The sequence below is a fragment of the Crocodylus porosus genome, unplaced genomic scaffold (assembly GCF_001723895.1).
Source record: "Crocodylus porosus isolate Cpor-Errol unplaced genomic scaffold, CroPor_comp1, whole genome shotgun sequence".
Classification (NCBI taxonomy): Eukaryota; Metazoa; Chordata; order Crocodylia; family Crocodylidae; genus Crocodylus; species Crocodylus porosus.
In genome coordinates, this window is record NW_017728912.1 from 38,123,631 (window position 1) to 38,136,733 (window position 13,103).

The 13,103-nt window shown below is 41.2% G+C and overlaps 1 protein-coding gene across 2 annotated transcripts in view; it reads left to right on the forward strand.

Annotated features, from left to right (window-relative positions):
* The window catches only part of G3BP2 (G3BP stress granule assembly factor 2), a 53,093-nt gene extending 46,419 nt beyond the window's left edge, over positions 1–6,674 (forward strand). For both annotated transcript variants that reach the window (XM_019534299.1, XM_019534300.1), the window contains 3 exons: positions 2,510–2,638; positions 2,885–3,003; positions 3,792–6,674. In XM_019534299.1, the coding sequence (XP_019389844.1) occupies positions 2,510–2,638; positions 2,885–3,003; positions 3,792–4,064 (521 nt within the window). In that variant the 3' untranslated portion in view covers positions 4,065–6,674. The remainder of the gene's footprint in view (positions 1–2,509; positions 2,639–2,884; positions 3,004–3,791) is intronic.
* Positions 6,675–13,103: the final 6,429 nt, after the last annotated feature.

The window sequence follows — 13,103 nt, forward strand, 5'->3', positions numbered from 1 at the left end:
TTAACAGGACTAGTAGGCAACTGTCAGTCCTCTGGATCATGGTGTACATGTAAGAGGTCTAGTCCAGATGCCTGATGATTCCGTTTGTGACCTGACAAACCCAATTTGAGAGCGATGCAGCTTGTTGCAAGGTTTACAAATTCATATGCTGTCTGAATTGGAGTCCAAGTTTACAGGAAGCTGCTTCTTTCTCACTTTGCTTTTGTCTTCTGGATTAAAGGCGCTTCGTGTGGATCTGTACCCAGTGTCAGAAGGTCCCTCCAGATTAGATGAGATTCTGCGTGCTCCTCCCAGCGTTCTACATTGATGTTGAATGACTTCACATAATTTTTGCGCACACTGTGGTACTGCCATAGAGGGTGACTGCTTTCTAGAATGTCTCGAGTGTCGCTTGGAAATCAAGGAAAATGATTCTTCCACTCTATTCCATGCTGGTGAGGCATCGCCTGCAGTACTGTGTCCAGTTCTGGGCCCGCACTACCAAGAAGAATGTGGATAGTTTGGAAAGAGTCCAGTGCAGAGGAGCAAAAAAGCAATTAGGGGCCTCAGCAACAAGACTTATGAAAGAAGGCTGAAAGAACTAGGATAGTGTTGGTTAGAAGAAGAGAAGACTGGGGGGTAGTGGGGTGGGTTTGTTAAGCCTTCAGATACTTGAAGAACAATTACAGAGAGGATGAAGGTGAGCTTTCTTCTGTGACCCTAGGAGACAGGACTAGGAGCAATGGCCTCAAGTTGCAGCAGGGGAAATTTAGATTGGAGATTAGGAGGAGCTTCATGAGTAGGAGGGTGGTCAGACATTGGATCAGGCTGCCTAGAGAAACTGGAGTTCTTTCATCCTTAGAGGTTTTTAAGAGCAAGTATATTGCATAAACTGATGCATTAAGAGGTTTGATAAATGACCACTGTTAGTATCTGTATGAATTCTTTGGTGCTGTTTTAACTTCTCATGCCTGAATCAGCATACACAATTCCAGATACCATTGTGGCTTTTGGTGATGTATTGATATTGAAGTAAACCAAAGCCATTATTATTTGCAACAATCAGGTTTTTTGTTTTGTTTTTTGTTTGTTTTTAAATAATGCAAATTGAGAGAATAATGTTAGCGGAGAGATATTAGGTAGGTCTCTGAAAAGATATTTTAATGTGGGGAAAAATAGACCTTAAAAAGGACAGCATCAAGAATTCTTGTCTGAATGAATACTGTATTGCTAATAGCTAAGAAGTTGCTTAATTTACTAGAGCTTATCTGGCTGTTCTTGCATGGTGTGCTCTATCACCCATGTAATCTGTGTGAAGAAATCCTACAGCCATTCAGCAGGTATCTGCACAGCATACTGGAGGTGGGGGGAATTGCATTGGAGTATGATGAATGAAAAAAGAAAAGGCAAAAGAATAAAAAATGAGATACAATGTCATATAAGAGATTACCAGACAAGGACTTGATATTGCAATGTAGGGTAAGATCTTGTATTGCTTATTGTAAAGGTAAAGATTTATACCTATAGCAATAAGGAGAAAAAGCCTTTCACAGTGGACAGGAAATGGTATTGTAGCAATCCTGTCTGAGCTGAGAGAAAGGTAACTTCAGCAAGCCATCCTACAGGAGAACAGTTTGTACGTTTTAAACAGTCCAGCAATTAAGAATTTGTGTATAAAGCAGCAGAGTTAAAATGGAAAAATGTTAAGGCCGTCTGGCCATTGGCATTAAACAGTTTAAAGTTCTCTTAAGCTCTTCTCTCTCCCTTTTACCAGTCATGGAGAAAGAACAATCAGAAAGAATTATGGAAAATGTACAAAAACATTTTAGGAATGTACAGCAAGTGAAGAGGAATTATTTATATAAAAGTGTGCTAGAAATACTGTCTCTAGCCAATTAATGTTTAAACTGAATTAGGTGCAAAATTTTTGAAACTCTAAATTGCAAATAATGTTCGTAAGTCTTAATACGCCTTATTTATTAGATGTTCCTGAGTGTTGCTAGTTAAGCTAATGCTTTAAAATATTCTTGCACATACTATGTCTCACTTGGAAGGCAGAGTGAATAGTTTACATTTCTAAATGTAAAGGAGATACGTGTTCTATATGTAGATGATCAGATGTGGTTGGCCATTGCTGCTAATGGGAATTTGGAGATGGAGGATTTACAGTTATAAGCTGTATTTTTTAATGTTGCTGATAGGTTAGATTATGTTCTTATGTTTATATGGTTTCAATTTAGCACCTTCCACAAAAAATACATTAAGATGAAAAAATGAAGCATGTAGCATGGCTTGTACATAATGAAAGGACTGTGTTTTTACCAATTTAGTTGCATTTTTCTAATTAGTGATGTTAATGGCATTGGATAATCAAGCTTTTCCAGAACAGAAGTTGAAGTTAGAAGGGTCTGGAAATGGTTGAGTGAATAACCTGAAAGCTGATGAGTAATGTTAGATGTGCTACAGTTGTTTTTTCCCCCCGTGCCTAAAACTGATAGTACTTTGTTTTTTCTTATGTTTATGAATGCAGGTAGAGGGGACATGGAGCAGAATGAATCAGATAATCGCAGAATAATTCGTTACCCGGACAGCCATCAGCTGTTTGTTGGCAACTTGCCGCATGATATCGATGAGAATGAATTGAAAGAATTCTTCATGAGTAAGTGATGTTTTTTTAAATTGTTTGAAATTCAGCTCCTGGGATTGAAGCTAGAAGTAAAACTTAAACCTCTGAATGTGCTTGCTTAATAGCAAAATAACTTTTTTTTAATGTAAAGCAATATTACAAGAGATTTCTTTAAATACATCCAAAACAAAGTGGTTTGTTCCTTGACCTACAACATAAGGTTTGCATGGAGTTTTTCTTCTGTATGTGCTTCTTCCTTTTTTTTTTTCCCCTTAATAGGCTTTGGAAACGTAGTGGAACTTCGCATTAATACTAAAGGAGTTGGGGGGAAGCTGCCAAACTTTGGTTTTGTGGTGTTTGATGACTCTGAACCAGTTCAAAGAATCCTTGTTGCAAAAGTAAGTGTAGCCACATAGCATTGGTGTGTTTATCCTGGGGATAGATGGCCGTTAATTACAAGCAATATGTGATGTTTTAGGTTCTTGCTGCTCTTTACCAGAGGTCACATTTTTCCTTTCTGATGGCTGGTTAAGAGTGTGCTTGGAAAAAAAACACCTGCTTCTGACAATGTGCTTCTACCCAGCATGGGCTATATTAGACCTTCAGTTTATTATTATGACTTGTTCAGGTTCCTCATTTCTTCAGTACCTTCTGTACTCTTGGAGAAGAATCCTTGCAAGTTAGAAGTTCCCAGGCTTGAGTGGCACTACTTTCATCAATAAATCATAGATCAGGGCTGTATTTGGAGCAAGTGAAGATGTATGTTTTATGGAGCAAGTGAAATTGGAACTGAAAGATTAGAATTGGGAGTAAGGAAACTGCACTTTTAATGTTTAGGTTCTCAACCAATGTTTAGTTGCTTGGAAAGATGGAAGGTTTTCAGAGAACACTGACATTGCTTGCATCAGGGGCAGTATCCTAGGACTGGCTGCTAGGTTCTGGACTTTAGCTCCATATACACTTTAATTCATTGTGGCATTATAGATATATAATATATGCACTGGTAATGGGCTTAGATCTCTAGCCATGTGTGTCCTGAAGAACTATATGAATCTTTTTCTTAGCATATGTACAGGGTCACTGTTAAGTGTGAGGTAATGAGGCTAGGACTTCCATACAACTTGTATAGCATACATTTTAAGGAATGATGACTAATTTTTGCTTTGTAAACGCTTTCCTCTTTAAGCCTATTATGTTCCGCGGTGAGGTACGCTTGAATGTAGAAGAGAAAAAAACAAGAGCTGCTCGTGAAAGAGAGACCCGAGGTGGTGGCGATGATCGTAGGGATATTCGACGCAATGATAGAGGTCCAGGGGGCCCCCGTGGAATAGTGGGTGGTGGAATGATGCGAGACCGTGATGGAAGAGGACCTCCTCCCAGAGGTGGCATGGCACAGAAACTTGGTCCTGGAAGAGGAACCGGGCAAATGGAAGGTCGTTTCACAGGACAGCGTCGCTGAACATCCCTGCTGCTGGCAGACGGTCTCAGCAGTGGTACATTATTCGTCGTGTTTGCATTCTTGTTAATTTTTTTGGCTTTGGAATGTGACACAGCCTTTTTGATCATTTCTTTGATGTGAAAAGCATCCTTTGGTTTCCACTTAAATTGAGGTGGACATTCTTTCCCCAGTTTCACAACAGGAGTCACACTGTTAATTTATAAATTTAGACTTGCAAAATTAAGGACCGAGAAATGACCATTAAACTATCTGCAACAAAATGGACTAAAGGACATGCCCAATCGATTTCAGGTCCTTTCAGTCAAAAAGCCTCTGCTGCACATTTTGTGTAAGTGTTACTGTTTCTGCCTATTACTGTTGGAAACGCAAATAGTGCAATCTGTGCAATTTGAAGAAGCTTGCCTTTTTTCTTTTTAGAACACTTGGCTCGAAAACAAACGAAACAAACTTGTGTTTATGCACTCATCAAAATGCACTAATGGGTACTCTGAACTCATTTACATTGACATCTGCAGGAGGCATCAGGAAAAATATTCTTCATCCTGTTATTCAGACAGAATAGCTTGTGAAATGATGCGGGCATCTGATCTGCTTGCTGTGACCAACTTATGTACACACACAAACCTTAACAAGACTATAAATGTATTCCAGAAGGAAACCACTTAGTTGTAAACTAAACACAATCCAGAACTCCAGAGTTATGGTCCTGAGTACTAAACAAGTTTGATAGCTCATATTTAAGATTTTTCTATTTGCCCCTCTTCAGTACAGGGATGGCTGGCTGCTCAACACACTCCTCTCCTTTCCCTTCTTTAAGCATTGTACAGTGGAAATAGTCTTTCCTGTATTTGAGTTCTCTGGTAATGTAATAAGCATGATGGTGCCTTCTATTAATACATCATTCCAGTCTTGCTGGTGATTTTGTACAGTAGAGTGTATGAATTACTGTTCTGCAAAGCCAAATGGCTGCAAAAACTGTTTAAAAGAAATAATTGAACAATTGTATAAAAATTGCAGTATCTTTTTAAGTCAGTGAAAGTTGCTAGAATATAATTCACCTTGCTCTTCAATTTAACAACTTTGTATGTTTTTTTGTGGAGAGGGGAAGGGAAGAAGGAAGGCATCTGAATAGTGTCCAGGTTGCCTCTCTTCTTTGATTAATGTGAAAGATGGGAAAGGGATGAAATCTCAATCAGACATTTCAAAAGTCAGTTGAGAATTCTATATATATTTCTGCCAGTTTCTAAAGTTTGCTCAGCTCTGTAGATTGAAGGAAAGTTTGTTAAATGAGGATACTGCAATTTTCAGAGCATAGAAGGAGCAGCTCTAAGTATTTGCATTTTCCATTTTTTTTGCTCTCTTCATTTGCACATATCTTTGAACTGATTCAACATCCATGCAGCTCTGAATTTTAACAGTAGGGAGAAGGCATCCTCTGACACTTATATTCCTAAATATAAGAAGTTTACTATTTCTGGATTACTGGCTGCCTAGATAGCACATTTCAATAAACTGCAAAAGTAGCAGACAATAGTATCCAGCTCTGTTCTGGAGAAGTTGACGTGCACCAAGCTCTGAATGCTTCAGGAGTTGGGGGCGGGGGTAAGGGTGAAAGTGTGACCACTTAAAGCTGCTTCTGGGCATGGAAGACCTCATTACATTGTGATTGTTTAAAAAAACAGCGATGGCACAGTACCAGTCTGTTTCTGGATTATGCAACCATTTGCTTTTTTCTAGTGAGCGGGAAGATATTGCACATGTTTGTTTCTGATGTGTTAGGCAAAGTGAGATTGCATCTGTTTGTTTTCCCCCAAACTTGAGGTCTTCCTTGTTTGATGGTAAGTCTTGCACTATTTTCATACATTTTTCCGGGACACATTTCTCAGTTTCCATTTTTTTTATATTTACCATTTTTTGTTAAGCTTTTGCATTTTTTTTCAGATGTTACCTGGAAATATATAGTACTTGAACTCCATGAAACATGACTTGACTTACATTTGAAGCCTTTAGTCAAACTGCTGCTTCACTTAGCAGTTTGCCACCAGTGTTCATTGTAGCTTTTTAAATTTTTAGTGCTATGGTATTGCCCTATCACCTTCTAAATTTTTATGGCAAATGGCACTGGGAGTAATTGCAAAAAATGAAATTAATGATTAGAAGAGCTACTGAGCCAATCAGCATTCTGGCTTGCTTCTTGTTTAAATGCCATGAAATAAAAACAAATATTGAAACATCATACAGAAAAGTTTACATGGTGATTGTTCACCTACTGTACTGTGGACTCTTAATGTTCTTGTCCCTCTTTCAGTAAACGTACCTCTTAAAGCAAAGTAACAAGATTCATTGACCATTACTGTTAGTTGCTGATTTTGTTGATGGTGGTATTCTTTCATTACAATCCTATTTCACCAAACTTGGCTTACCATCTTTGGCTTTAGTAGGTATAAAAGACAGTGGATTACCATCTTTATTGCTGTAATGTGTTAAGCATTATATGCTAGTAGAATCTAGTTAATTGTTGCAGGTGGAAAGTATTTTTACTTTTAAGTTTCCATTTTGAATGTGTTCTGACTAAACATACCAATAAACTACTGATGTCTGCAGCATTTATCAATGTTCCTAGTTCTCTCTTGAAAGTAGGTTGGTGTTTGGCATAGCATTATTTCAGTCCTGATTTTGTAAAAGCAGACTGAAGAATGGCATTCCTTTAACTGATATAATGTCAAAAGTTTTTTTTTTTTCCCTAAATGTATGATGCTGTACACTTTGGGAGCTACTCTATTTAGTCTGTTGTGACCATCTTGTCTTGCACTGTTGGATTTTTAACAGAATAACATAAACCAATGACTGTTAGGTCTGGGAAGATCTGCTAGTCCTTTCCAATGCAAAATCCTGTATTTAAAGTCTATAGTGAATAATGCTAGCAGGTACCAACTGTTTCAGCCACAATTAAATGGGGAGAACAAACTTAAGAGGTTTACCTTTGCATAGTTGTAGCAGCTGGAAAAATCATTGCACTTCTTCCAAGTTTGTCTATTTGATGGTATAGCTATTTTAATCTCACCATATATTGTTTAATGGCTTAAAGGGGTGGGAAAAAAATGTTTTCAAATGCAGTTAGCTGTTTCTTGTAGCCAAAAATACCTAAGGGTGTTTTCATGGACAGTGAATTACTTGACACTTCAGGAGTCTGAAGAACCTCTCTCTACGGATATTGCAGAAGTCAGTCTCAAGGCTGTTGCAAAAGCGGACACTGTTGTTTATTTAATTTTGGATGCTCTCTAAAATCACTTCAGCTGGTTAATATACAGATTGGGATGGGGACTTAGTCACTAAATGGTACAAAATGACATCAGAAGAAATGTATTTTATGTTCAGTTATGTCCTTATTGAGGAATGTGAAGGGTGTTTCCAAAAAAAAACCCCCAAACTGCCATAACTCTTCAAAAGGATGTGGCTTTTTGACTACTTCCTTGAGCCTATCACTTACCAAGAGCTGAGAGAACATATAGTTTTTAGCCTGCAAAGTACTCCCAGACTTCTCTCTCAACTTCCCGGTTTCTCCTGAATTTCTAAATACTGTCTATGCCTATTGGAATAACTGTCAGTATAAACAATTGGTATTTAAAAAGAAAATTCTTTTAATGCTGGCTGTGAAGCAATTTAATGTAGTATGGTGACTGCATAGATCCAACTGGCACATTAATTATGCCGCTGTTTAATAATAGTCTGAGATACTGGAGTCTTATTAGAGAAAATAGACCAAGTGCATTTTAACTAACTTTTTTCCCACTGCAGCAGGGATATTTAAGACCAGGAAAAGCTGCCTTAGGCATGCACTGTTTCTAGAATGTAAGAATTGGCTCAAATAAAACAGAATTCTCCATATTCATCTCTGAACTTGACCACCCTTAAATACTTAACGTAATGTCTTTGAATGTCCTAGCATTTTTATGAAAACTAGTCTTGCTTTTTCAATCTTTAAAACAGAAAAGCAACTTCAGAGATTGTGCTGAATGGTAAAATTGCAGTGTCTTGCAAACAGGCTGCTTATTTACTAGGGACGAAAGGAGAAGAAACAGACATCTGCTTAATCTGAAGGTAGAAAACTAGTCAGAATTCTTGGACTATTTCTTATTTAGGCTAAACTATCACAGCAGTGGTAGAAAGTTCAAAGGGGGTTGGGGAAGGGAATGTGTATCCTTCCAGATGTTTAAGTTTACAAAGCAATATCATTTAGATTTAGAGTGCTCCTGCTTTACGTATCAGCTTGTCCAGAATTGTTCACATGGCAAGGATGAAATACAGCCAGTTTCTATTAGAAAATGTGTATGCATCACCAACCAATATGAGTCACTACACTCAAGGAGAAAATAAAAATGAACACTACTTTTTTTAGACCCTATTTTGAAGGATGGTTTGTGGGCATGCTCTTTATAGCCATATAGTAGGCTACTCAGGAGGATTAGGCCAGCTGAGGGAGATGATTAGCAGCCCCAGGAAGTTAAAAGGCTCCCAGGGAAGGGAAGCCAGAGGGTTAGGTGGACAGAAGATGAGAATGAGTGGCCTGGCCAGTGGCTACAGTGCCAGACCAGGGGCTCTCGGTGTCTGGGAAGAGACCCAGGTGTTAGTGGGACTGGGGACTGCAGCACCATGGCAGAAGTCTGAGTCCTTTTCAACCCCTAAGAAGATGCCTCCAGCTTACTGCTTCTCCTTCCTCACTGCAGTCTTTCCTCAGGCTGTCTATGACTCGCTATTCTTTTCCTGTAAAAGGCCTTTGTAAAAAGCCTTGTAGGGCACAGTTTAAAAACCTATAGCCTCTGGATAGCCAAGCTTATTTCCTTACCTCCAGATTGAACTGAATTTATGCAACTCATTTTCTTTTCATGGCAACATGTAAAATTATTTCAGAGGCTTACTGCTTCATTTTCTTTCAGTAAGTAAGTGATGTGCCTTTTATATGAAAACTGTCTTCACACATTACTACTGCTTTGTGTAGCAGAAGTAAGTGGAGGAAAGCTTAGCATGATTCTGCTGCTTGGCACAGGTAAGTCCTGAGGACAGATTCAGCAGGCTTTAGAATATTTCTAGTTTGAAGAACTATGGTTTTCTTGACTGAATGAGCATTTACAGGGACACTATCCCATGCCACTTCCACTCCATTATTTACACATTTGTATGCAATGAAGCAGGTAAGTGCTCTTTACTCGGGGGGGAGTGGAAAGCATGTGTGGCTGTATGGAAAAACCTTACTGTATGGTCAGCAACAGCGTAAGCATGTAAGTGCCATATGGTAGCATATCAATGATCCATGTAGCCCAGTATCCTGTCTCTGCCAGAGGCTGCAGTGAATGTTTTAGAGGGAGAGCACTGAACTAGGTACATCCAGAGTGATCCTATTCATTAGCCTCTCTAGCATAAGCTACCTTTGCTTTAGAGCAGGGCTGTCCAATATTCATTAGCCCCTCTAGCATAAGCTACCTTTGGTTTAGAGCAGGGCTGTCCAACTGGTGGCCCACAAGGGATTAACACACAACCCCTATGCTCCCACCTGGCTGTCACTTCCCTCCCCCCTAGTCACTGTGGCTGGTTTGTAGGCTCCCTCTTCCTCCCTGCCTTCTACTTGTTGCTCCTGTCCCGTGAGGTGGGGCAGGACAACACAGCACAGTAGTATGGGGGAAGTCCATAACTGGGGTGCTCTAAATAGGAGCTGGGGTGCCTGCTTGGCATAATGCAGGGGGTGATGGTGCTAAAATATGTAGCTGTGGCCTGTGCTGGTGTAGATTGTGTGGTTCCCTCTAGTGTGGCTCCTGGCGGCTTAGCCTGTGTTTAGAGATACCAGAGGAAACCTCTCTGAATGTTCTGTTTAATGACTATTGTCCACAAATTTGTCAAGTCCCTTTTTGAACCTGGCTGTACTATCTGCCTCTTACAACCTCCTGTAGTAACAAGTTCTGTAAGTTAAGTATGCACCGAGTAAAACTACTTGTCAGCTTTAAACCTGGCTCCTGCTAATTTCAGTGGCTCCCCCTCTAGTTCTAGGGTTGTCTCCTGGTATGATAACTGTTCCATACCCCTGATCATTTTGGTTACCTTTCTCTGATGGGTCTATACCTTGTGTAGAAACATTAGAGTGGAAACACTTTTTCAAGTGGTTATACTGTAGCCACAAACAGCAATGGAGGAGTAAGGTACACGTATAGACATAAGGAATAGAGCAATAAAAGCAGGAAGTGTGAGTGTTGGTTAATGTTTTGCTGTCTCAACAAGGTTGTAGTGTAAAGCCTTGGGTATGTGATAAATATGATCTATACTCAGTGGCAAGAATCTAATTTGTCCTGGCTTGCTGCACTCTAGCTAACTTATAGCAGCTGAAAATAAACTGAAAATTTGTCTTTTTGACAGATTTCAAGATGAAAATACCAAGAGTTACCTTGGCTGTTCTGGAGAATATAAACCACGAAGTTCCAGCTTATTCTGTGGTACTACTCTGTTTTGGAGTGTTCCTGCAGCAGCTCTCTGCAGTTTGGGAGTGCAAGAGTTGATGGTCTTGGCATTGGCCTTGAGGTTTTGGGGTTTTTTTGGTAGCCCTGAGGCAACTAAACACTTCTTACAATGGGTTTCAGATGCATCTCCCATTTCTCCTCCCTTGTGAGCAGTACAATGTTCTTCTATTTGTAGTCATACATGTAAAGTTCTTGCATGGTTGCCCTAATACTTAGCTGCCCTGCCCCATTGGTCCAACAATGATGGAAAAGTACATTAGCTGGTTTGGAAATTACAGTTGTTTAAAAGTGTCCCATTCCCAGTGGGATACTAATTTATAGCTCTGAATTACAGTTTCCAGCTGTCTTTCCCGTAGGAGCACCAGGAGGATATTGCTGCATCAGTTCCTTACTGTTGAGGTTTCATTTCACAGTCTTATGACTAGATTTTTTGCAACACAAATTTGCAGCTGGGGATTAATTCTTTCAGATAAACATTGATTGCACTGATAAAATTGGGCTTGCTCCTCACAGGTGTGCTTGGGTTCCAACTTAAACACCTTTGAATAGATGGTGTTTCTTTAATCCTTTAAAAAAATCCAGTATACCTAGCTTCCCTCTCTCTATTTGTGGGTGGTTTAGATACCTGTTATAGAAGTAAGCCCTATAGTCTCCATTTTGAAGGGAAGGAGCTGTGGGATATGCAGAGGTAGAAATTGGGGTGAAGGTTTAGCTCACCAGTGTCAAACATGACCTCCAGTCTGAATCCACCTACAGGACTGTCCCAGCTGGCCTACTCATAGTCTGGAGGCTACCAAAAGCTGGTTGGCATGTCCTGTCATAAAATTCAGGGTCCCTGGACCTTGATGGACAATGACTGCTAGCAGCAGCATCATGGACCTGTGCTGCCACCTGGATGTGGAGCTGTACTGCTGCATATCCCTGAACATATTTTGCTTTACAAACACAGTTCTCTGCTGCTACATGCCCCCAGACCCATGCTGTTGGTGAATGCCAGTCCTCACTGCCGCACACCCCTGGATGTGCTGCTGTGTGAACATGGCTCTGCACTGCTGCCTGTCTGTCCCCAGATGCATGCCATCATGCACCACTGGATATGTACTGTTGCATGATTGTGGCTCTGTGCTGCTGCCCACCCTTAGACCTAGCACCATTTGTTGCACTCACCATGGATCCAGCTTGGGAGGAGCCTCTACAGTCCAGATCTGGACCAGACCTCCATTGCAAGTCTAACATCCCTGGTTTCAACTACTGGAGTAAAAAACTGAAGAAGAAACGCAGTTTGGGCAGGGTTTTCATATTTCATGTCCTGTTCTCTCTGGGTTCTAAATGTGTGGTGCCACTTCTGGTTGCCACCAAGAAAAGCCTGTGGTAATGGTTCGGTCTGATGCCTGCTTGAAGAGCTTGCCCTGAACCCAACCAAAAGCAATGGATGCCACCAGTCCCCTGCAAGTGCTGGCTCTGACTTTCACATAAAGTTAATAAGCGGAGTAATTGGCAGGGGAGCAAACACTGCCTCTAATACCATACAGCCTGTGTCTGCTTTTTGGCCTGAGCTCTAAACCACGTCAGAAAAAAACTACATCAAGCTCTAAGCATCCATCTTCAGTCTCTTGCAGCTGCAACTGAGCTTTGCATGTGCCCATGCCTCTTTCAGAAGTGCAGTCTTCCTTGCTTGCTTTCTGCTGCCCCAGGGCCTTGTCCGTGCAAAGGGTACAAGTGCCTAGTGTCCGCGGCCCCTGCTACATGTTACGCAGGGGCATGCAATTGTTTTGGGTGGAGGGCTGCTTACTGAGTTTTGGCAAGCCAATGAGGGCTGCATGACAGGCTGCTGGGGGCAGATAAATATTAATTTTCTAAAATTTTTAGGCCAGATAAATGGCCTGGTGGGCCTCATTGGGCCTGCAGGCCACATTTGGCCCACCCCTATGTTACACACAAGGTGCAATCACCTCATGTACCCCACAGTGCATTGACACCAGCCCCAAGTGCAGAGCCAATAGCACACAACTGGTTAATGGCACAATACCAGTACATAACAAATATTGGGGATCCTGGTTTTCTCCAATTTAAAAAAAATCCCCCATTTTTGGTTTAAAAAAAAAAACCCTAAACCCACATTTTTCTATGATTAAAATGAAATACCACTCTATATTAGTAGTGTTTCATTTAAATCGTGGGAAAACGTGGGTTGGGGACTACTTTGTTTAAACCGAAAATGGGTTTTTTGTTTTTTTTTTAAATCACGGAAAACCAGGCTCGTGATCAAAATGAGGATGGGGGTATGAAGCACTGCCACCCGGGCACTACGGGCGGTTGGGAACGGCTAAGGGCGCAGCAGCAGGCAGCCAGCTGCTGATTCCCGGTGGGGCGGGGCCGAGTGCGGCTAGGAGCGGCGCGCATGCGCGGCGGGGCCCGCTCGACCTGGGCCGCCGTCCCCCTCCGGGACGCCGGGCTCTGGCGGGCGCAGGGCCTAGGGAGCTGTTGGCGGGCCCGAGTGTGGAGGCGGGCGCGCGTCAGGAGGAGGGGCCCG